This window comes from Vitis riparia, chromosome 5, assembly GCF_004353265.1.
Source record: "Vitis riparia cultivar Riparia Gloire de Montpellier isolate 1030 chromosome 5, EGFV_Vit.rip_1.0, whole genome shotgun sequence".
NCBI classification, from domain to species: domain Eukaryota; kingdom Viridiplantae; phylum Streptophyta; class Magnoliopsida; order Vitales; family Vitaceae; genus Vitis; species Vitis riparia.
In genome coordinates this window covers 4,886,690-4,909,415 of record NC_048435.1, presented here as the reverse complement: position 1 = coordinate 4,909,415, position 22,726 = coordinate 4,886,690, and the positions used below count along the sequence as shown (strand labels likewise).

General features: G+C 37.8%; 2 protein-coding genes across 5 annotated transcripts; one reads left to right on the top strand and one right to left on the bottom strand.

Moving 5' to 3' along the window:
• Positions 1-4,577: 4,577 nt before the first annotated feature.
• On the top strand, positions 4,578-5,349 carry LOC117914801 (preprotein translocase subunit SECE1-like). Its single transcript, XM_034830273.1, has one exon. The coding sequence runs from the start codon at positions 4,652-4,654 to the stop codon at positions 5,156-5,158; it is 507 nt and encodes a 168-aa protein (XP_034686164.1). The 5' UTR covers positions 4,578-4,651; the 3' UTR covers positions 5,159-5,349.
• Positions 5,350-5,453: 104 nt separating this feature from the next.
• LOC117914802 (probable prefoldin subunit 2) lies at positions 5,454-21,882 on the bottom strand. 4 transcript variants are annotated; one of them, XM_034830275.1, is made up of 3 exons: positions 21,753-21,882; positions 18,189-18,313; positions 5,454-6,228 (listed from the first exon to the last, which is right to left on the bottom strand). In XM_034830275.1, the coding sequence occupies exon 3, from the start codon at positions 6,222-6,224 to the stop codon at positions 5,778-5,780; it is 447 nt and encodes a 148-aa protein (XP_034686166.1). In that variant the 5' UTR covers positions 6,225-6,228; positions 18,189-18,313; positions 21,753-21,882; the 3' UTR covers positions 5,454-5,777. The 4 variants fall into 4 exon arrangements, with proteins under 4 accessions (XP_034686166.1, XP_034686167.1, XP_034686165.1 ...); XM_034830276.1 differs by having other exon boundaries at positions 18,195-18,313; XM_034830274.1 differs by lacking the exon at positions 18,189-18,313 and having other exon boundaries at positions 21,753-21,881.
• Between the last annotated feature and the right edge of the window lie 844 nt (positions 21,883-22,726).

Here is a 22,726-nt window from a genome sequence, read left to right as displayed (position 1 = left end):
ATTATCAGATAGAGTATTAGATTCTCAATTTGTAAATGTCCTTCCTGACCTCAGGCTCTAAATTGAAATACAGTGGCCACCATCTATCTACATTAGCTTCTATTGACTTCAAGGTAAAAGGAAAAAGGCCATCTATATTCTATAGACTACAGAGATGAACTAAAATTTGTGAAGCCAAAACCAGGATTTTTGATAAATGTATGGCTGTTGGGGAAAGTAATTGGTAAAATGTTGTAGATTGGAAAATAATTCCAATTCTATGGCACTTTTTAACACCTAGTATGAGAGTAGAAAAAAATAGCATTTTATATTTGAAAAGAAGTGGAAACTCATTTCCCCTAGCCCGTTTTCTTCTTTGCCTCAAAACTCATTTTGTCATCTGCCCGAAAACCCATTTTCCCGCACGCTAATCATGGAGTGGAGATCCTTGCCTCAACACCAATAGGAAGGAAGTGAAGTGCAGGCCTGAGAAACTATTGCCCCCGATGTTTTCTGTAAGTTTTGTGATTATATTTGGTGGTGTGGTTATGTTTGGTCATCGAGAAAGCATGGGAAAATTGAAAAAAAATAAAGTTTTCATTTTTTTTTTACAATGAAACCAAGTAGACTAAAAATTATAGAGAAAGTTTTCATTTTTTTTGTAGTTCGACTTGTTGTAATTCTGTTTGGTTGCCAAGAAAGTGTGGGAAAGTTGAAAATTTTGTTTTCACTTTTTTATCGGCTGACTCTGACACAATATTCGTCATCGATAATCGATTAAAGGAAATTTCCCGATATTTCCTACCAGTCCAGCCCGCGCACAGGATACAAAATATGTCCAGTTTTTTTTATAAAAAAACATAAGATGGTATTTAGTGATCTGATCATGATTTGCAGGGAAAGGTTATGTTTTTCAGCTTGTCTAAAAAATCGTGGATTTAGGGTTCGTGAAATTTAAATCCAATGGCACAAAAGCAAAGAGACCCTTAGAACAGATCCAGAAAAAGCATTTTTTTAGTTTTTGTTGGGGTTTTGCATGGATTTTCTCGAAAATCAAACGATAATGAATTTTCTCGGAAATCAAATGGGGGATGGATTTTCATGGGAATCAAACGGGTGTTGCAAAAAAAAAATAAAAAAATAATAACATGATTAGATTAGTACTTGTGAGGATTGAGAGTGGCAGATTCAATGAGGGTAAAATGGGATTCTTCACTGGGTGAAGCTTGTTGCCAATGTAGTGAAGGAAATGCTACTAGTGGTGGCAAATTCAATTTCATGGGGCAAAATGGGATTCTTACTCGGACTGGGTTCTTCCACAAGCTATTGGTAATTTTCATGTTTTATCTTTTTATTAAAGTTTATTTTATTTTTAGAAGAATTTAATTTAACTCTTATTTGACTTATAGACCATCAACATACACCAGATATATGATATTTACATGAGATGGATCATTTAGATGTTACTACACAGCTCCAACCTCGATCAGGAGATGTACGACCTACACAACAAGGGCCTCGTACATGGGAGATTAGGAATACACCAGTTGTTGCCTGAGTGCGACCATCGATTGACATTAGTCCACCACCTCATTAGCAGCCGATATCATCCATTACTCGATCAAGAGGTGTATGGAATAGAAGGGAAGGGGCTCATACGAGAGGTAGTCCACCATCTCATCAGCAATCGATATCATCCATTACTTGATTAGGAGGTATGCTGACTAGAGGGGGAGGGGCTCATATGAGATGGACTAAGCATACATCTGTTCTTAGAGATGCACCATCAACTAACATTAGCTCGCCACCTGTTGAGGAGACTTCTATTACACATATGGAGGTGCCATCCACCCACCTGTAGTACCACTTGTTACATCATCACCACCATCGATAGAGGTTATATTGGTTGATGAGTTAGTTCATATAGCAAATGATGATCAACAAGGACAAAAGAATGATCGTGGTCGAGGACGTGGTAGGAGACGTGGCCGTGAACCTCATGGAGGGTTACATGTTAGCCCCATAGATCCAATAGTGGAGCATGCATATCATATACGTCCACAACGGAAGAGGAAGGCTCTTCGTGCGGTACACATTGAGGATGTTACTATATATGACTTGTATTTTGGATACTGTTACTATTTTGCATATCATTATTTGGGACAAATATTCAAGATGTATATTTATACTTGTTATATTTTAAATTTACTAACTTTTTATTAACGTAAGTTATATGGTATTCTATCTATTTAGTATTGTCACTATTTTGAAAATGTACTGACTTAATTGACATTTGGTTTACTTGTTTTCATTGGGTTTGGATTGAATGTCAAAATATTGATTATAATGTATATAGGTAATAAACTTTAAACATTTGGTTGTATAGCAACTAATACTAATTAAGAGATAGAATTATTTTTTTTCTTTTGTGGAAGGTGTCTCTTTAAGAGACACCTTCAACATAAATTCAAAATTTTCCACCGTGTATGGAAATTGTGGAAAGACACTTTCAGTATAAACCCAATTTTTTAAAAATTATGAAAAGTGTCTCTTGAAGAGACACATTTAGTATAATTCCGTTTTTTGGGAATTGTGGAAGGTCAAAATTCGAAAATTTTCACCGTGTATGGAAATTGTGAAAAGTCAATATAAACCCAATTTTTTTTAAAAATTATGGAAGGTGTCTCTTCAAGAGAGACACCTTTAGTATAATTCCATTTTTTGGGAATTAGGGAAAGTGTCTATTCAAAATTCGAAATTTTCCATTATGTATGAAAATTGTGGAAATATGTCTCTTGAAGAGACACTTTCAGTATAAACCTAATTTTTTTTTTAAATTATGAAAGGTATCCGAATATAATTCCATTTTCTTGGGAATTGTGGAAGGTGTAAAAAAACGAAATTTTCCACTATTTGTATGAAAATTGTGGAAATTGTCTCTTGAAAAAACACTGTTAGTATAAACCCAATTTTTTTTTAAATTATGGAAGGTTTAAGAGACACCTTTAGTATAAATCTAATTTTTTGGAATCGTAAAAGGTATTTCTTGAAGAGACACATTTAGTTTAAATTTATTTCTTTTAAATATTTATCATTAGTTTAAATTTATTTCTTTTAAATATTTATCATGATTTTAAAAATCATGAAGGTGTCTCCTCGAAAGAGACCTACTACTAAAAATCGGCGTAAATCTACCTATATTATTTCAACTACCATTTTTTAATAATTATTTTTAAAAATTGCAGCAAAAGTTAAAAAACCCGCCAAAACCGCATATGCACCTAGCAAGTAAGCAAAAAGGTCCATTGTCATTTTCATTCACCTAATAAATAATTGGAGTAGTATGTATACACATAAATGCCCCCACTGTAGGCATTGTCAGTGGATGGACCCAGTTCATCTCAATCAACTCAAAACCGATCTCTTGGACCCAGTGATCTTAATCTTATCCTATGGCTCTATCTTATTCACTGTACATCTAATATTCTATTAACACATTCGTCGTTTCTACAATTGCAACTAACAGTAATGAGTAGACTACCCACTAGATTACAAGCAGAGTTAGTAGTTGTACAGTAATTCCAGCTTTTGAATTACTGCATTATCAGATACATGAAAATTTTGTTTGCTTCTGTTGGGCTCCCATATCATTAACCTGCTTCTCATTTTCCTGCGCCTCTTTTCTTGGGAATTGGATTCCATGTTAATCTCACACTTAGAGATTCCATAAGTGTGGTCCTCATCCATTGCCTTTGTTTTTCCTATCCATATGTCTATGGACTATGGTCAGGCCACAGTGCATGCCTCCCCTTTTTAGTGCCCTTTGCTCAGCCTGCAACTAAGTTCAACATCTTTAACCCCCTAGATTCAGAAATAATTTAATGAGTATAATGGAAGACCCCACGTAATCCCTTTTCATAGCAAAGATATACCTTACTAGAGTCATTATGAAGGAACATTGAATCCTTTGATTATTTTGTTTTCAAAGCAGTCCTAGTTCCCAAAAATTCAATAGTCTGACATTGATTTTTAACCATTGATGGTTCAAGTAGAAAATAGAAATCATGTAGGAAGCATGGCGATTAATATACAGACCATGGAACTTAGTATCTAATGAGTCCTCACAAGATAAATACTGAAGTGGTGTTTTATTTTTTTAACTGAATATAAAAAGTCAAATATTTAGTTTTTTTTTATTTAACTAAAAGTGACATATTGACATCATCCAACATAACTAAATTGAACTTATTAATAACAAGTTTACTAGCACGAGGACATCCCACGTCCATAAGAAACCTCAACACCCTTGTATAGGTTTAGGCGGTCCAGAACAGAAACATATCTGATTTTTGGGGATTTTTGGGGTTAGTTATTCATGACATTGTACAGTTAATAGCTCAAATTATTCCAAGCTTATAATTCGTCCTAAGAAAACCAAACCCAATGGGCCCAAAACTCGAGTAAACAGGTCAGCGTTCTAACCTGGAAAGCCGATTGCCACCTCGTGGTTTAAGATAGACCCGATATGATTTTTTTGTTTGGTGAAGTGAAGGCCAATAAAGGCCGAAGGCCCAAGAGGAGAATTCCACAATTTCGATTCCCGTGGCAAATCAATTCCCAAAGTTTGTCATTCCGTTCCCTCTCTCCCCCTCTCACACACCTGAGCACAGCCATGGCGCTTCATCTCTCCTCGATGCAATTTCCGGTGTCATCATCGTCGCCCTCAACCAGACTTGGAAAAATTACATCTCAGCTAAAAACTTCCGCACAAATCAGAGCAAGGGCAACAGTAATTAGCCACTCTGTCTTCCATCGCCGAACTATATCCACCAACGCCATTGAACAGGGGCGTCAAGATGGCCCCTCGGATGAACCAGAAACGGTCGAGAGTCCGCCCGCTGAACCGAGCACTGCTGAGCTGTCGGAGCTGGGATCAGAAATCAAGAAGACGATGAAGGAGAGAGGAGAGACAGGGAAAGAGGCAGATTTGTGGAGCGGAGTGATGGAGGAGATAAGAGAGATAGAGTGGCCGGCGTTCGGAAAGGTATTGGGGACTACGTGGGTGGTGCTGGGCGTCATAGCCGGATCCAGCGTTGCGTTGCTTACCGTAAATGCTGTTTTGACTGAACTGTCGGATAGAGTTTTCGCTGGAAAGGGTGTTCAGGATTTTTTTGGATAAAGGGCTCATAGTCATAGGTCAAGTATCAGTCCTGGAGCCCTCACTCTCATCTCAAGCCAACCCTCCTATTTAACATTCTGCTATTCTGCTCATGTTTTTGTTTCTGGATGCTTGATGTTTGGTTTCTATTCTGCCCAAATGCAAAGATGGTGGTGAAGTAATCCAAGTTTTTCCCTTAACTTCCTAAGCTTCACATTCTGTAAACACCAATACATAGTCTTCTGAGGTAAATTCTACATGGATGAGAATTTAATTTCGATAATATACGGGTGGGTGCAACACACCTAAAACAACATTTTGACAACTTTCAAAATAGGTTGTTCTTGTTTCATCCCTCACGGGCACAAAAAAATAAATTATTTCGGTACAAAATTAACTCAGGCTCCTCAAGTTCTAAATCATCCTACTGAACAGGCTAATCAAAATATGCAAATCCCACATGTTTTCCACCAACAAAATAACACATAATCCCAAATTCATGGAGATTTCAATCTATTGTCATGACTCATGATCAACCTATAAGCCAATTCATAAAAGCCTACTACACCATATAACAAGACATTGAACTAATTTACCCAACAAGTTTGACAAAATGAAGAGAAAAAAGTGCAAACCCACTCTATTCATTTGTGCTTGCAGGTCCGACGAGGACTCCCTGGGCAGAACCTTCCTTCTTCTCATTCTCATCCTTCACCTCACCATCTGATTTTCTTATCCTAATTTTGTATTTAGCCTCAAATTCAGCGATTTCCTTTTTTTTCTTCTCAAGGGCCTCGTTAAGCCTAGAAATCACTTCCTCCAGACCCTCTTTGTTGCGCTGAACAGCTGGCAAGACCTCCTTGATGGTTCTCTCAACCAGCACACCTCCAATCATCCGGTAGCACCGTCTGGATGGATCCAGTGGCTGAATAGCTCCAATGACAAGAGAATGCTCACTCACTTCCATCTCTAGTTCAGTGATTTTTGAGTAAATTTGGTTTAGTTCTGCTCTCATAGCACCATATATGTTAGCAACTGCTTGTTCATTCATTGGTTCCTTCAGATCACCTCCTGCTTTGCCAGCCATGACTCTGATGAAATGATACAAGGGACAACATTAGAGAAAAGGAAAGATCTGCTCCCCTCATTAATCATTCATATCAAACATTCTATAAAAACAAAGCAAACTAACATTGAGTTCTTGTCTAAGACCATAAAACTGTAATGCTCCAGTATCCATAAAGTTGGATGCTAGCCACAGTTCTACTGTCTGGGAAATAGGAAGTGAGTGCTTCTGTCCATAGTTCCATTTTTAGTATGCTAGTTCTTTTAATTTAGTTTGGTCAAGTCGCAAAAATTAAAAGCAAGCACCTAACAAAAAGGGTGGCAGGCACTTGTTTGGTTACTCAATTAAGGGGTATGGCACTATGCAATCTTGGATTAGTTACATTACACAAGAAATGTGTTAATGTATGACATTACAAACACAATTCCTGTTGTACACATTGCATTAACTGAACAGGCCATTTCTCTTTCTTTCTTCCTCGAGTTGCCCCCCTCCTACCATCTCTTCCTCATTCCAACCTAGATTACTAAGGATGCGGAAATCACTCAGAGCATGGATGCCATATTAACGAATTGATAAAACCAAACCTTGGCCTGGTCATCAAATACCTAATCATCCACACTCTTAGGTATGCCTAGATGGAAACACCAGAGAGTCAGATTCTGTACCTCTTTTTTATCCACCCAATTCCAGGGTCTGGTTTGTGCGATCAAGTTAAAGAGAATTCAGTCCTTCCAGATTCAATTTTCTGATAGTATGGATATTCAAACCAGCCAAAAAATATGGTAATCTGTGCATGTCAGTTGGTATCAATGAAAAAAATACACGTATACAAATGGAAAACTCTCCTCAACCCTGACTTTATTTTTTCTTGGCCATCATTGTCAACTCTTCTCAGGTCAATCAATCTGATCAATCCCCTCCCTCCTTCCCTTGCTCCTTCAACCGTTCTCTCCAAATCCATCTAGCAATTCACTTCATTCTAGGAAAAAATCATAGAGCTCCCTCCCTCCCTTTCCATCTCTCTACATCTCCATCCAGCAAAATTTATAGAGGTCCCTCCCTCTGGAAACTGCACTCCTTATTTCTAGGACAAAATTTCATGGTGGATCTCTCTCCTCAACTGGACAAAATTCCTGCCATCCAAGCATGGATGGAATGTTAAATATTGTGTTTTTAAGAAAAGAAAAGGAGAAATCAAGCAAGAAATCAGCGCCAAAAGGGAACACAGCAAGCTTGAAACACAAGTATTCCCTATTGGACAAAGCAATAAATCCCAACTTCTATTGGATGATGAGAAAAAGCATGTTTGCAGGTCTAAGGTTGTTTTCTTTACATAGATAGTGTGGTGCAAATTTTTGACACAACATAATTTAATTGCTAGGAATTCCAATACCAAATAGGCATGACATGTAAAAGAAATTGGAGGCCTCAGTCAATGATTTCAAATAGTACAATGTATTTTCTGGACGTCTAACACACACCCATATTTTGTCTAATTCAAATTAATGAACAGTATGCACCAAATATTTATATCCATTTTTCCTTGTGTATAATATTATTTGAATCTTAAATTAGATAAAACCATGGTTAATGACCTCTATATAATTCTATAAAATAATTATTGAGTTAAGATTTAAAACAAAAATCAATAAAATACTCAACTTCTAACCTTTTTTATCATAAAGTAAACTTCTCTTGAAGAAGGAAAGCACAAAGGGAGAAAGAGGGTTTATCTTGCAATAAGCAAAGAAAGCAAGATCGAACAACCAAAAGTCACAATTGACACATTGAAGAGAAACAACAAGGCCTCCAAGGAGGCATGAAATGCACAAGGAAGATATTATCAGAGAAACTACTCTCTTAGCAGTAAAAATAGGTCTCAAAGTTGCTGGATTAGGAATCCATTAGATTGAATAAATCAAAATATTCTAAGATCACCTGCCTCATTGAACCACATAGAATAGGGCCTGGGTCCTCTTTTATCTCCCTTAATCCACCTAAGTGTGCAGGTACAATCACCATCATGGCCTACCCATGATCTAGCAGCTCCAAGAAGGTAAGCATGATGCAAACCACATGCTTTCACATAAGACCTACAATTCAATATTTACCCAGGATTTCCTAAAATGTAAATGTTGAGAGAGAGAGAAAGAAGAAAAACCTTAATTCTCATTAATGTAATGATCTACTTACAATTGAGAAATATATATATATACAAGGCTAGGAGTCCTAACTACCATACATGTATCCTATATTAACAAGGAAAGGTTATATACTATAAATACATTATATTCAACACTCCCCCTCAAGCTGGAGCATATACGTCATATGCACCAAGCTTGTTACAAATATATTTAATCCTAGGACCTCTGAGAGATTTAGTGAAGATGTCAGCTAGTTGATCATTTGAATTAACAAAACTTGTAGCAACACATCCTGATGCGATCTTCTCTCTAATGAAATGACAGTCAACTTCAATATGTTTGGTCCTTTCATGAAAGACTGGATTGGATGCAATATGTAATGCGGCCTGGTTATCACATATGAGTTTCATCTGTTCATCCTTTCCAAATCTCAACTCTAGAAGAAGATGTCTCAACCATATGAGTTCACATGTTGCCAAAGCCATAGCTCGATACTCGGCTTCAGCGCTAGATCTGGCCACTACATCTTGTTTCTTACTCTTCCAAGATATTAGATTACCTCCAATAAAAACACAGTACCCTGAAGTGGAACGTCTATCTGTGGGTGAGCCAGCCCAATCTGCATCTGTGTAACCAACAACCTGAGTATGACCTCTGTTCTCGTACAACACACCTTGGCCTGGTGTACTTTTGATATATCGAAGAATGCGGATTACAGCATCCCAATGGCTATCACATGGTGACTGTAGGAATTGACTAACAACACTCACAGGAAAAGAAATGTCTGGACGAGTAATGGTGAGATAGTTCAATTTACCTACGAGCCGTCGATATCTCCCGGGGTCTCCTAAAGGCTCCCCCTGTCCTGGTACAAGTTTGACATTCGGATCCATAGGTGTGTCTACCGGTTTACAGTCTAACATACCAGTTTCTTCCAGGATGTCTAAAGCATACTTCCTTTGGGAAAGGACCACAGCAGAACTGGATTGAGCTATCTCAATTCCCAAGAAATACTTGAGTTTCCCCAAGTCTTTGGTCTGAAAGTGGGTAAAAAGGTGTTGCTTTAGTTTCTGAATACCATCCTGATCACTGCCTGTAATGACGATGTCGTCCACATAAACAACCAGATAAATACACTGCCCCAAAGAGTTATGATGATAGAAAACTGAATGGTCTGCTGTACTGCGAAGCATGCCAAACTCTTGAACAACAGAACTAAAACGGCTAAACCATGCTCGAGGAGATTGTTTCAAGCCATATAGAGAACGGCGTAACCTGCATACTAAACCAGACTCCCCCTGAGCAACAAAACCAGGAGGTTGCTCCATATAAACTTCCTCGGCAAGATCACCATGAAGGAAGGCATTTTTAATATCCAATTGATAAAGAGGCCAAGAACACATGGCAGCCATGGAGAGAAGCAGACGAACAGAAGCAATCTTGGCAACCGGAGAGAATGTGTCACCATAATCAGAACCATAAACCTGAGTATAGCCTTTAGCAACTAAGCGGGCCTTAAGGCGATCAACCTGACCATCAGGACCAACCTTAACTGCGTAAACCCAACGACAACCAACGGTAGATTTACCCGAGGGTAAAACAACAAGATCCCAAGTGCCATTAGAGTGCAGAGCAGCCATTTCATCCACCATTGCCTGTCGCCAGCCTGGATGGGAAAGAGCTTCATGGGTGCTCTTTGGAAGAGAAACAGAGGATATAGCAGAAACAAAAGCAGAATAGGGTGAAGATAATCGATGATAACTCAAAAAATTGTAAATAGGATGAGGATTACGAGTAGAGCGAGTACCTTTCCGAACAGCAATGGGTAAGTCATTAGGAGAAGGCAGAGCCGGGGTAGGTGAAGCCGAAGGGATAGGAAGTGAGTCAGCAGGTGCCTCAGCAAAAGGGAGAGGAGCAACGACACGAGGGCGACGATGATAAACCTGAAGTGGCCGAGGAGGCATAGCATCAGGTGGGGAGACAATGGGAATAGGCAAGACTTCAGAAACAGGAAGAGACTCAGAAGTGGTGGAAAAGAATGGTGAGTCCTCAAAGAAGGTGACATCAGCGGAGATAAAGTATCGATGAGTCTCAAGGGAATAACAACGATAACCCTTCTGAAGTCTAGAGTATCCCAAGAAGAGACACTTCATGGCTTTGGCGGAAAGCTTGTCCTGTCCAGGAGTGAGAATATGAACAAAGCAAGTACAACCAAAGACACGAGGAGGAAGGAAATAAAGTGGTTGGTCAGGGAAGAGAAGGGAGTGAGGAATCTGATCATGTAAGACAGAGGAGGGCATACGATTAATCAAATAACAAGCGGTAAGAACAGCGTCCCCCCAAAAACGAAAAGGAACATTGCTATGGAGGAGGAGAGTACGAGCTGTCTCAACAAGATGTCGATTCTTGCGTTCAGCTACCCCATTTTGTTGAGGAGTATGAGCACAAGAAGACTGATGAAGAATCCCATGATGAGACATAAACGAAGTAAATGGGGCTGAAAAATATTCCCTGGCATTGTCACTGCGTAACACACGAATAGAAACATTGAACTGGGTTTGGATTTCAGCATAAAATTTCTGGAAAATAGAGAATAACTCAGCTCGATTTTTCATTAAAAATAACCAAGTACATCGAGAATAATCATCAATGAAAGTGACAAAATACTGAAATCCTAAAGTAGACGCAGTCCGACAAGGACCCCAAACATCAGTGTGGACAAGCTCAAAAGGAGACTTTGCCCGATTATTCAAACGCTTTGGGAACGAGACACGAGTATGTTTCCCAAGCTGACATGACTCACACGGAAGCGACGATAAAGTGGAAAAACGAGGGACCATCTTCTGGAACTTGGAGAGACTAGGGTGGCCCAGACGATTGTGAATGAGGAGAGGAGCATCAGTGGAAATGCAAACTGCAGGAGATGAATCCGAGGTGAGGTGATAGAGGCCTTGAGACTCACGTCCTATGCCAATCGTCTTCCCCGTACTCCGGTCCTGCAAGGTCACAAATTTATCAGAAAAGGTAATAGAGCAATTAAGAGTACGAGTGATTTTGCTGATGGAAATAAGATTAAAAGGACATTCAGGAGTATAAAGGACAGAAGTGAGAGGTAGAGAAGGCAGAGGAAGGGCCAAACCAATACCTTTAGCCACAGTTTGAGAACCATTAGCTAAGGTAACATTAGGTAAAGCAGAGGTAGTAGTAATAGAGGAGAAAAGATCCTTATTACCAGATAAGTGATCAGAAGCTCCAGAATCTAGAATCCAGGGTCCAAGAGAAGATGTGTGGGTAAGGCAGGCAGAGGCATTACCAGGCTGGGCAACAGAGGCAACAGAAGCCTGAGATGCGGAAGAGCTCGGAGCTTGAGGCAGCGGAGAGTCAGAGGACTGGGCCACATGGGCAGTGCGAGGAGGTCGTCCATGTAACTGATAGCAACGATCGCGAGTGTGGCCAAGTTTATTGCAATAGGTGCAATGAGGACGTTGACCTCTACCTCGGGTACCACTACGGCCTCCTCGAGAGTTAGTTTGAGAAACTAACACAGAAGAATCTGAAGTGCTATCAAATGGCAAAGTCTGAGTGGAGGAGATACGGAGGAGGCGAGCAAACACATCATCCAAGGACGGAACTGATGAACTACCAAGAATCTGATCGCGGACAGGCTCAAGATCCGGACGGAGGCCAATAAGAGTAAGAACCATGAAGAACTTGTCAAGCTGTGTTTGTTGAGCCCCAACATCAGGAGTAAGAGGCATCACAGTCAAGAACTCCTCCTTAAGAGAGGCAATCTGGCCAATATAAGTAGATAGATCCAAGTCCTGTTGGCTGAGATGGACAATTGCAGAAGCCACCTTATAAAGACGCTGGATATCATTCGTATATAATCCTTTGGCCTGAGTCCAAAATTTAAAACAAGTTTTGTAGGCCCGAAGATGAAGAAGAATCTTGGGATCAACCGATTGCCATAATACACTACATAACTGTGCATCTATCTTCCTCCACTGTACGCGGTCAACCTCAGGGATATCTGCCTCCTGTGTAATCAAGTGATCCTCATATCCTTGACCCATAAACCAAAGTTCAACAGACGCAGACCAGGAAAGATAATTGTCACTGCCAACCAATTTCTCCGAAGTAATCATAGGAGATCCAGATATAACAGCGGAAAAAATGGAATTTTTAGTAGTCATATCTACTTATCTGAAGAATGAAGTATGTTTGGATCGAAGAGAGCCCTAATACGGCTTCAGATTGCGGCGTGGCACCACCGAAAAAGGGAGACGGCCTCAGATCGCGGCGTGGTACCACCAGAAAGGTAGAAGAACACTTCCCAAGGCACGTGCAGGGATTGGAATGGAGAAAAAGTAGTCGGAGCTTCGCCGGAAAGGCTGTTTGGAGGGCCGACGGAGACAAAAATCCCCAAAAGAGGTATGTGCAGGGCTCGGATGGGAGAACCAGGGAGGTAGGGAGGCTGGTCGGCGTCAGGCGAAGCTGGAGGAGGAGGCGCGTCGCCGGAAAAGGCCTCACGCGCCGGCGCGTGAGATTCAGTCGCCGGCCGGAAATTTGCGCGTGGACGGCGCGTGGATGGGATTTTGGTGCCGGTGACTTCACAAAAGTTGTAGATCTCCTCCAGGCGCTCCTTCTGGTATAGTCGGTGTCGGAAAAATACGTCGCCGGAAAGCTCGCCGGAAAAGCTCGCCGGAAAATTCGCCGGAAAAGTTCGCCGGCGGTGAGTAGTTTCTGTCGACGATCCGAATGACCGGAAAGTATTGGAAGATGGGGAAGGTGACCGGAATGAAACACGGTCACCGGAAGGTTTCCCGGAGTTGATGACACGGGAAACAAGAAAGAATTAGGTTTTCTTCCTTGGCTCTGATACCATGTTGAGAGAGAGAGAAAGAAGAAAAACCTTAATTCTCATTAATGTAATGATCTACTTACAATTGAGAAATATATATATATACAAGGCTAGGAGTCCTAACTACCATACATGTATCCTATATTAACAAGGAAAGGTTATATACTATAAATACATTATATTCAACAGTAAACATCATTTTATTTTATTTTATTTTATTTGACAGGAATATAACCATCCAATTTTTTTTTCTCAGCAAGCCAGTAGGAGGATTCTGAGAATGAGCAATGACATTATTGATGAAATTACTATAATCATCTTCCTCTATATCCCCCAAAAGCCAGGAATAATTAAGGCAATCAAAGAAGGGATGCATCTAGGAGGATCTTATCTAATACCCAACAAATCAAACATGAAGTTCTAACTTGGTTAGGCTATTTCATAATATACAAAAATTTGGACTCCTTTTAACTCCTCTCTACCCAAATAGAATACACATGAAGCATTAGTATCACTAGCGTCCTTCATTAGATCAAATACCCTGCATTAACTTTTCTTTGCACCAACTATCCCAGACTCCTGTTCTTTCCCACGATAAAAAGGGCATGGTAGATCAAAACATGATGCTTCATTATAAATAGAGCTATACAAAGGGTGGGAAGATGAACAAAAAAAAGGATTTCTCCATAATTGCCTGTTTTATTTGCTAAATATCATGAGTTTGCAAGGTCAGATGGATCAGGACTCTAAAAACCTGTGATAATTGGCTTTTTTATTAGCACCTGTCCTTCCCAGCCAGGTCTCGTCAATGGTCCATTTCCTTGAATGAGTTGCTCTTTTCAATAGTTTCAAATCCATTTTCTATTTTGGAACAAACAATGATTGACCAAGTCTATACTTTAACTCATTAGATTCAGTAGTAGGTTCATTTATTGCACAAAATATCTCAAATGAGAAGAAATTCTACCACAATCTCTTGAAGAACTCTTGAAAGAGTATACCTTTTTATTCTTCATCAAGCTTGCCTTCCTGAGAATCAATTTGGATAAGAGTGAAATTTTTCCGGTAGGGAGAGTAGAGAATCTGGAGGCTTTTGCCCTCGAGTTTGGTTGTAAAGTGGGAAGGCTCCCAACTACTTATTTGGGGTTTCCCTTAGGTGAGCAGCACAAGTCCGTGGCTGTTTGGGATGGGGTGGAGGAGAGATTTCAGAAAAGGCTTGCCATGTGAATGAGGCAATTTATCTCTAAAGGAGGGAGAATCACTCTGATTCGTAGTACTTTGTCTATTATGCCTATCTACTTGATGTCTTTATTGCGTATTCCAAGAGTGGTTAGATTAAGATTAGAGCAAATTCAAAGGGATTTTTTGCGGGAAGGGGGAGCTTTGGAAAAGAAGTCTCGTCTTGTAAAGTGGGATACCGTCTGTTCGGACAAAAGGAAGGGTGGTTTGGGAGTTAGACGTCTTTCTACTCTCAATAAGACCCTTTTATGTAAATGGAACTGACACTTTACGAATGAAAGGGAGACTCTTTGAAAGCATGTTATTAATAGGCAGTTTGGGGAGAAAGAAGGGGGGTGGAGTACTAGGGAAGTAAGGGAGGGGTTCGGTGTGGGATTTTGGAAGGAAATCAAGAAAGAAGGGTCTCTATTATAAACAAAGTTGTATTTTCTGTGGGGGATGGTAGAAGAGTGAGATTTTGGAAAGACAAATGGTGCGGGAACAATGCTCTTTGTGATTCTTTCCCCCCTTTGTATGCCTTAGCAGCTTCTAAAAATGCTTGGTTAGTGGAGTTGTGGGACTCAACGGGTGAGGAAGGGGGTTGGAGTCCTAGGTTCTCTAGGCCCTTCAATGATTGGGAGGTGGAGGAGGTGGAGAGGTTACTTGTGACAATACAAGGAAGGAGGCTTAATTCTAATTTGGAAGATAAGGTGTTGTGGAAAGAGACTAAGGACAGGATTTTTTCTCTCAAATCTCTTTATAGTGCTCTAGATTCAAGAAGTGATGTTCAGTTTCCAAAGAGCATCATATGGAGCCCTTGTGTTCATACTAAAGTGGGTTTTTTTTATTGGGAAGCCTCTTGGGGTAAAGTGTTAACTTTGGATCAACTTAAATAGAGGGGGCGGACATTAGCTAATAGATGCCTCCTTTATTGTGTGGAAGAAAAGTTTATTGATCATATCCTAATTCATTGCACCAAGGCAAGAGTTTTATGGGAGTTATTATTTGCTTTTTTTTGAGTGATGTGGGTCCTTCCTTATTTGGTTAAAGATACCCTTTTTGGTTGGCATGGCATCAACATGGGCAAAAAGCATAGTAAGGTGTGGATGGCAGCCCCCTTATGCCTTTTTTTAGGCGGTTTGGAAGAAAAGAAATAGAATTGCTTTTGAAAATGAGGAGTTTTTGATTCATAAGATGAAAAATTCTTTTGTATGTAATTTTTTGTCTTGGACTAAGTCGATTATAGATGAAGGACCTCTTTCTTTAATCAACTTTTTTTATTGGTTGGGTTCTAGATGAGGGTTGGTGATTTTTTGTATCCCCTCTTCATTTTGTTCTTGCTTTTTAGCACCTCTTATATACCCCCTATATGCTTTGGGTCAACCTAAAGGTGCCCTTTTCTCTCTTCATATATATATATATATATATATATATATATATATCTGTGTGTTTACTTATTAAAAAAAGAAAAGAAAAAAAAACCTATCATTAACCCCAAGCCAAGAATTTCTCTCATCTTGGGTCTTCTCCTCTAAGTCTTTTTCTATTAGGAGAATTTGTAGCCACTAGTTCTTGAGCTTCCTATGTATTAAGTGAGCTCTCCTATTATGTAGTTTGCATTCCTACCCTACTTTTTGTTTGATGACGAGTAGCCAAAAGCCCTCAAATTTCCTTTTTCTTAACACTAGATGCCATTACACCATACATAGTAGAGGAAAGACCAAGCACAAATCTCAATGATTAAACATTTCAAGGAACTTATTTTCTTCAAAAAGAAGATTTGTTCTTGAGGTCAAGGATGAAAATATCAGTAATCATGAATATATCGATACTTCGATTTTACGGATATATCGGAAATATCGGAGAAATATCAATGGATATTTTTTCACAAATATCGATGGAGCAAAAATCATTCAAAATTTATAGGAATGCTTGGAAAAACTCCAAAAAATGATCAAATAAGAAAAAATACATATTTTAAAGTTATTTTGTAAGTGTAATTGACATAAATATGATAAAAAAGAAAAACATCGGTAGGTAAAAATATATCAATAGATTCGATACTTGGATTTTAAGAATAATAAATATGAATTTTGGAAGTGTATAAAGTTAGAATTGAGTTAAAAAATATTTGATTTTATTAAATAAAACCAATTTATACATAAATATAATACATATAACATTGCAATAATCCTTAGTACCAAAATGAAGATCGATGTGTTTCCATCATATTGTTAGATGAAGGGAGCCCATCTTGTTGAAGACAATATTTATTTTAAAATTTTTTAAATACTTTTGTTAAAACATGTTTTATTACATTTTAAATGAAAAATTAAATTAATTTGCATAAAATATTTTATTTAAGATTTAATTTATGAAATTTTATTAAAAATATGTGGTAACAACTTTTTCTATTAACATTAATTTATTTAAATAATAAAATTATTAATAATTTATCTTATCAAATTAATTTTAATTTACAAAATATTAGAACTTTCTTAATTTTTTATATTATAGCAATTTTTGGGTAAAATTATATTTTTAATATTTTAAAGTAAAAACATATAAAATTAAATAAAATTGAAAGGATAAATATATATAAAAAAATTAAGAGTGAAGTGATAATAATTTTTAAAAATAGGATTAATGAGATAAATATGAAAAGTGTTAAAAATAAAAGGATAATATAAAATCAAATGATAATATAAAAACACGGGTGAAATCTGGGCCATCAGATCGTTAAAAATTCAAATATGGGAATTTTCAAATTTTTCAAAAAAAATCGCTGATTTATTGCAAAAAATCGTTGACATATCATCGATTTTTCAACAATTTTTTTCATTCTCCCCCACTGCTCCGCACGTCACTCCTCGGCCAATTTAATTGCCGATTTATCGGTTCCAAACCGATATATCACCAATATTTCTAACATTTTCCCAAAATTCCTCTTGTTCAATAATCGGTGCTCAAAATCATTTTGGGGTCGTCCGATATCCAATATATCTACGAAATATCGCCAATAAAAACCAAATTTCAATCCATGCTTGAGGTAAGGAGTATAACAAATACAGAAAGAAGGGGCAATTCTTTAAGAATGTTGAATGATTCATGGGCTGGTTGAGTTCTACCAATTCTTTGTTCTTTTGCCTGTACTTTTCCTTAAACGACAAATTAAATTTTTTCCATAAAGGGAAATGAAAAAGGAGAATTGCACTTTGTCATATCCCTTTCTCTATTTCGATGGAGCAGCAGTGGATGTTGAGGATTAGATAGAATTACCATCAAATTGGATCATCTACCCTCCACAACGAGATCTTGAACAAAATGCCTAAAAGCTATGCATCTGTTAGTGGTTGTTCTATTATGAATTAAGATTTATATCGAAGGAAATTTCTCATGATTTCTTGATTTTTGATGGAGCAGAAGAGTCCTGAACTTTTGTTGCATCATTGGGGTTGCAAGGAAGGGAAGAGATAAAAAAAAATATTAGTGTTCAATGAACCGCCAATGGACTGTACACTAGGAGAAGAGCGGTTATTCATAAGTAAAAGAAAGAATCTCTATGGGAACAAAAAGTTGATCCTCTAAAACAAAAGCTCTGGTGATTAGAAATGAAACCTCTTCAAAGACTTGAAAAATGTCTTCTCCTCATTGGCAATCGCAAGGGTCTAGTTACTTAATAGGAAATCATCCCCATAAAAAATATGCACAAGCATAAGCCACTAATTATTCGAATAAACAGGGTTCAGAATTGCTTACTAGGACCTTGGAGTTCCAAGTGCCAACAACCAAGAGGACCAGGAGATGTGGCACTAGAAGGACACAGCGAAGACACGTCAGCAATGGTGGTTCCTACTCCTCCCCTCCAAAACCTCTCTAAGTCACTACTCAAGAAACCCAAGCAAAAACCTCAGTAAATTCTATGGTGAGGTAGATTCATAGAACATATAAGAAAAATGAAGTACATAAATGGTTTTCACTTGCAAACCCTAAATCGCATAATAGATTGAGCATTCAACTCAACGCCTTCAAGTTGATGTTGCAATGAAAAAGGTTTCTCCCTAGGGCTCACCCTACCGAGATGAGAGCTTCAAGACCTTGACTCTCAAAGGCTCAGCTTATAAAATGCAGGTCTCTGCCCAAGTTAATCAATTTTACATTATATTATTCTAGTACACTTATTTAATGACTCATTTTTTCGAAATTATAAATGTTTGGTTCTTAATACACCATAATATTAAATAATTAATTTCATAAAATATTTATTTTAATTAATTATGTTAAATTATCAAGAATAGTTCATATTAAGAATTTCACCACCCATTTTTGTAGCATTCATACATTTATCTATATTATATATTTTATATTTTGAATATATTTTGATGTCATGCTACTCGTTTTAGTAAGGTAATGTTGTTTAGATATTTAAATGATCCATTCGCTTTGGTAAGTGTCACAAGAATTTACTGCCACCAAATTTTTTCCTTGTGAGGGCACTAAGACTCATCTTAGCCAACCCACATATAGCAACACAAGCTACACCAAAAGAACATAAGAGAACATACAGGAAATCACTTTACTAACTTGTATTATTCCCTCACATAATACGAGAAACCAAGGCTTACAAATAACACTAAGCCTATGCAGAGACTTTGCCTTTTTCACAGGGTATTTATAGATAATCAAAGTCCATTAGTTACTAAAAGTAACTACCCCATTTTAGAGACCTAGCCTATGATCTGCCACCTGTCTTAGCAGTTTCTCAAGGTCCTCTACATATCCTAAGGTGCTACCAGTGTTGTCAAAAGCAAAAGGCAATGTCAAGGCAATAAGACTCCTTTTAGCATAAGGCGAAAGACGAAAAACAAGACGATAGCCTGATTATAATAAGGCAATAAAAAATATACATATATTTACCTATTCGATACGTAATCAATATAAGCACTGTCTTTAACAATCAATACTATTTATTTTTCATCCTCATAATATCTTATAAAATTAACAAAATAGTAATAATTATTCAAAGTACTAAATATTATACCCCACATCATAAGAAATATCATATTGTTTAGAGATATTCATCATGTCTAAATGGATATTCTAAGTTTTTAGACATCTAAAAATCATATTAAAAAACAAAATAAGAGAATAAACATCCTAAAAATTCTTTAGGTATCATCATCATAGTCATCATTGAAATTAAAATTATCATCACTTCCATCAAGACTAGATTGATAACCCTTCATCGCATTATCTCTATGATTGATAATATAATATTTCATCTTATGCTTTGTTTAATCCAATGGTTTTTTTTTTTATGGGTAAAAATTTGTTTAATTCAATGTTAGATTGGATGAAATTATAATCTAAGTATGTTTAATCTTAACTCATGGTCAAAGGCGACCACCTCTATGCCTTACACCTTATCCCAAGGCGATTGTGCAAGTGTTGCCTCTTTGAAACTGCCTTGCCTGGATCTTTAAGAGGCGACTTTCATTTGCCCTTCCTGGCTTGATGGCCTAGGCGACCATTGTGCCTTTTTTCTTTTTTTTTTATAAGTAAATGCAATTGTATTAAGAAAGCCAAAAAAATACACCTAAAAGTATACATGATATATATAAGGTTAAAAGGCTAAAAAAGAGAAGGAAAACACAAAAAAACCACTAACTTACTTACACCCCAACCAATCAATGAAATTAAGTAAAGACCACGAGCTAGAGCCAACATTAACCCTAACCCAACCCAAAAACATGTACAAAAAGGACTGTAAAATAGTTTGGTCTGTTAGTTCAGTGTCTTCAAAGGCTCTTATATTTCTCTCCCACCATAAGGACCAAAAAAAACACAATGAGGTTGCATTCCATGCATTTTTCCTTGTCTTCCCAACAAAAGAGCCACACCAACTAAGTAAGGAGTCCTTGATAGAAAAAGGCATGACCCACATGTGCCCACGCGTGCCTTACCAAGTCATCATGTGTCGTAGGGTCTCATGACCTTGACCATGCCCAAGGCTTATGCATATAGCATCACACCCGTGCAACCAATTAATCAACCACCTTGCCTCAACCACACAGCCAACATCTGATCTATGCCATGCTTTGCTTTGTGCAAGCCTTCATGGCGCCCTGCACTTATCCGTGGAAAGTCTTTATGTGCATTGGGTGGGCCCACGGTATGTCATAGCCCACACCCTTGGGTTACCCCCAATTGATACTACCACCCCCTCCCTAAAGAGGATTCTAAGTTATTTTCAATTTATTAGGAGGAGACATTAAGGATTGCTTCCACAAGCATAATGAATTTTCTCTAATTATGAAAAATCTAATGAAGTATCCCATCACTTAAAAATTATTCTTTTAGGCCTCCAGCAACTTGGGGAACCCATCAAAGCTACAACACCCAACACTCATCGTGTCAAGCCCACATGAATGTGCCATCACACACTACCATCACCTGCACGTCATGCCTAGAAGTTATGCAATGTGTGCTGCCAATGTTGTCCCCAATTGCAGCACCTCCCACCGCCCACCACACAGACCCTTCCTACAACTTGTGCCACCTAGCCCACTTTGATCCTTCAAGGTTGTCTCAACCAAGTTCCCACTGATGCACATCTTTGGAAGCCATAACCGCTACCACAAATGTGTTTTCCAAGACACAACACCTTGTTTTAGGCATGCCACCACTGACATACTTTGAGCCATGCAGGTGCAAGGTGCCACCACATATGCCCATGTTGTGCCCTCTAATAGCTAGTGTTAACCAAGGATTGAAATGTCGAAAAATTTCGGCGACATTTCATAAAAATATCGCTTATCAGCCGGCTCTGTCACAATATTCGTCACCGGTTATCGGTCAACGGAAATTTCGGTAATTTTCCAATTTTTTGAGAAATTTCCCGATATTTCCTACCAGTCCAGCCCGCGCACAGGATACAAAACCTGTCCAACTTTTTTAAAAAAAGAAAAAAAAAAGAAAAAAAACATAAGATGCTATTTGGTAATCTGATCATGATTACCAAATTTTAATTACTTTTCTCATAAGAAAAAAACACAGCTTGAGTTTTAAGTCAACTGGGCAGGTGAAAGTTTTACAATTCAAAATTCTAATTACTTTTCTCATATTTTCTCTACATCTAAACTAAATCTATTTTCATACAAGAAAACATTCCCAAATAGCAAAGCCGGTCAATCTATTAAAAATTTCAGTCTGCATTGTAATCCAAACTAGCAATAGTTCCACAGCTGTTCAAAGAGAAACCCTAGATTTCAAAACTTCCAGCAATAGCATCCTGAAGTTACAAAGCATAGATTGGAACGGTACCTTGAACACGGAGACGCTAGAATCGCAGCGTTTAGAGACGTAATGATCGGATGCTTTAGTGCAGATGGAGATCAGAGCTTCTTGTGCTGAAAGCAAACCCTCGGGCCTCACGGTGTCCACCGTGAGTTTAGAAGTCAGTCAAGCGAAATGGGCTGAGCCTGGGCCGACCCAACTTTTGAACAGTAACTTGGTTACTATACATTTTTCATTTTTTTTATTTCCATGATAAGGATAATTTGACCATTTTAATGGCTCAAATTTCCATTCACCCCCAGTTATTGGCATGTGGTTGGTTCTACAATGAGCAAAATAAGCATCATTGGTGCAATTGTCTACAATGAGCAAAATCTACACCCCCAACCGTTGTTATCTTCGTGTCCTTATCACTATTCTCTTCTATCACTTAACCTTCTTGGACTACTACCTTCTTTTATTCTTCCACCACGACTTCAACTTTTATTTTTAAAATATGTTAAATTATTTTTTGGTCAAATAAGAATTAATTTAAAAATCATTATTTTTAATATATTAAGTATTAATTTTTAACATATAAAAAATAAATAACTTAATACTTAATAAAAATAAAATATTTAAAAAAACAAACAACTTAATACTTAATATTAGTAAAAACTATTTAGAACTATTTAGTGTTGAGTTAGATTAAGTTAAAATAAATTAATACCACCACCTAGGTCACTCTATAATAGCATTCCCCAAATAATAAAATCAATTTTAATCCATTTTTAAAGATTTATTTAGTTTTATAACCTCAATGATCATGATAGGCTGGGTTTTAAAGAAATGTAACAAGGCCCAACTTTCAGGTGGTCGGGCTAGGCTAGAATGGGCTGGGTATTAACCTGAAAGTTGTACTGGGCTGGGTCCTTGGTCCAAAAATTCGAGCCGGGATGGGCCGAACTGGCCTTTTTACACCCAAAATTCCAACTATAACCTTCAACCTCCAAAAATCCCTT

What these genes read in the sequence shown, in the direction of transcription:
- LOC117914801 (XM_034830273.1), top strand. Translation starts at nt 4,652, where the DNA reads ATGGCGCTTCATCTCTCCTCGATGCAATTTCCGGTGTCATCATCGTCG.
- LOC117914802 (XM_034830275.1), bottom strand. Translation starts at nt 6,224, where the DNA reads ATGGCTGGCAAAGCAGGAGGTGATCTGAAGGAACCAATGAATGAACAA.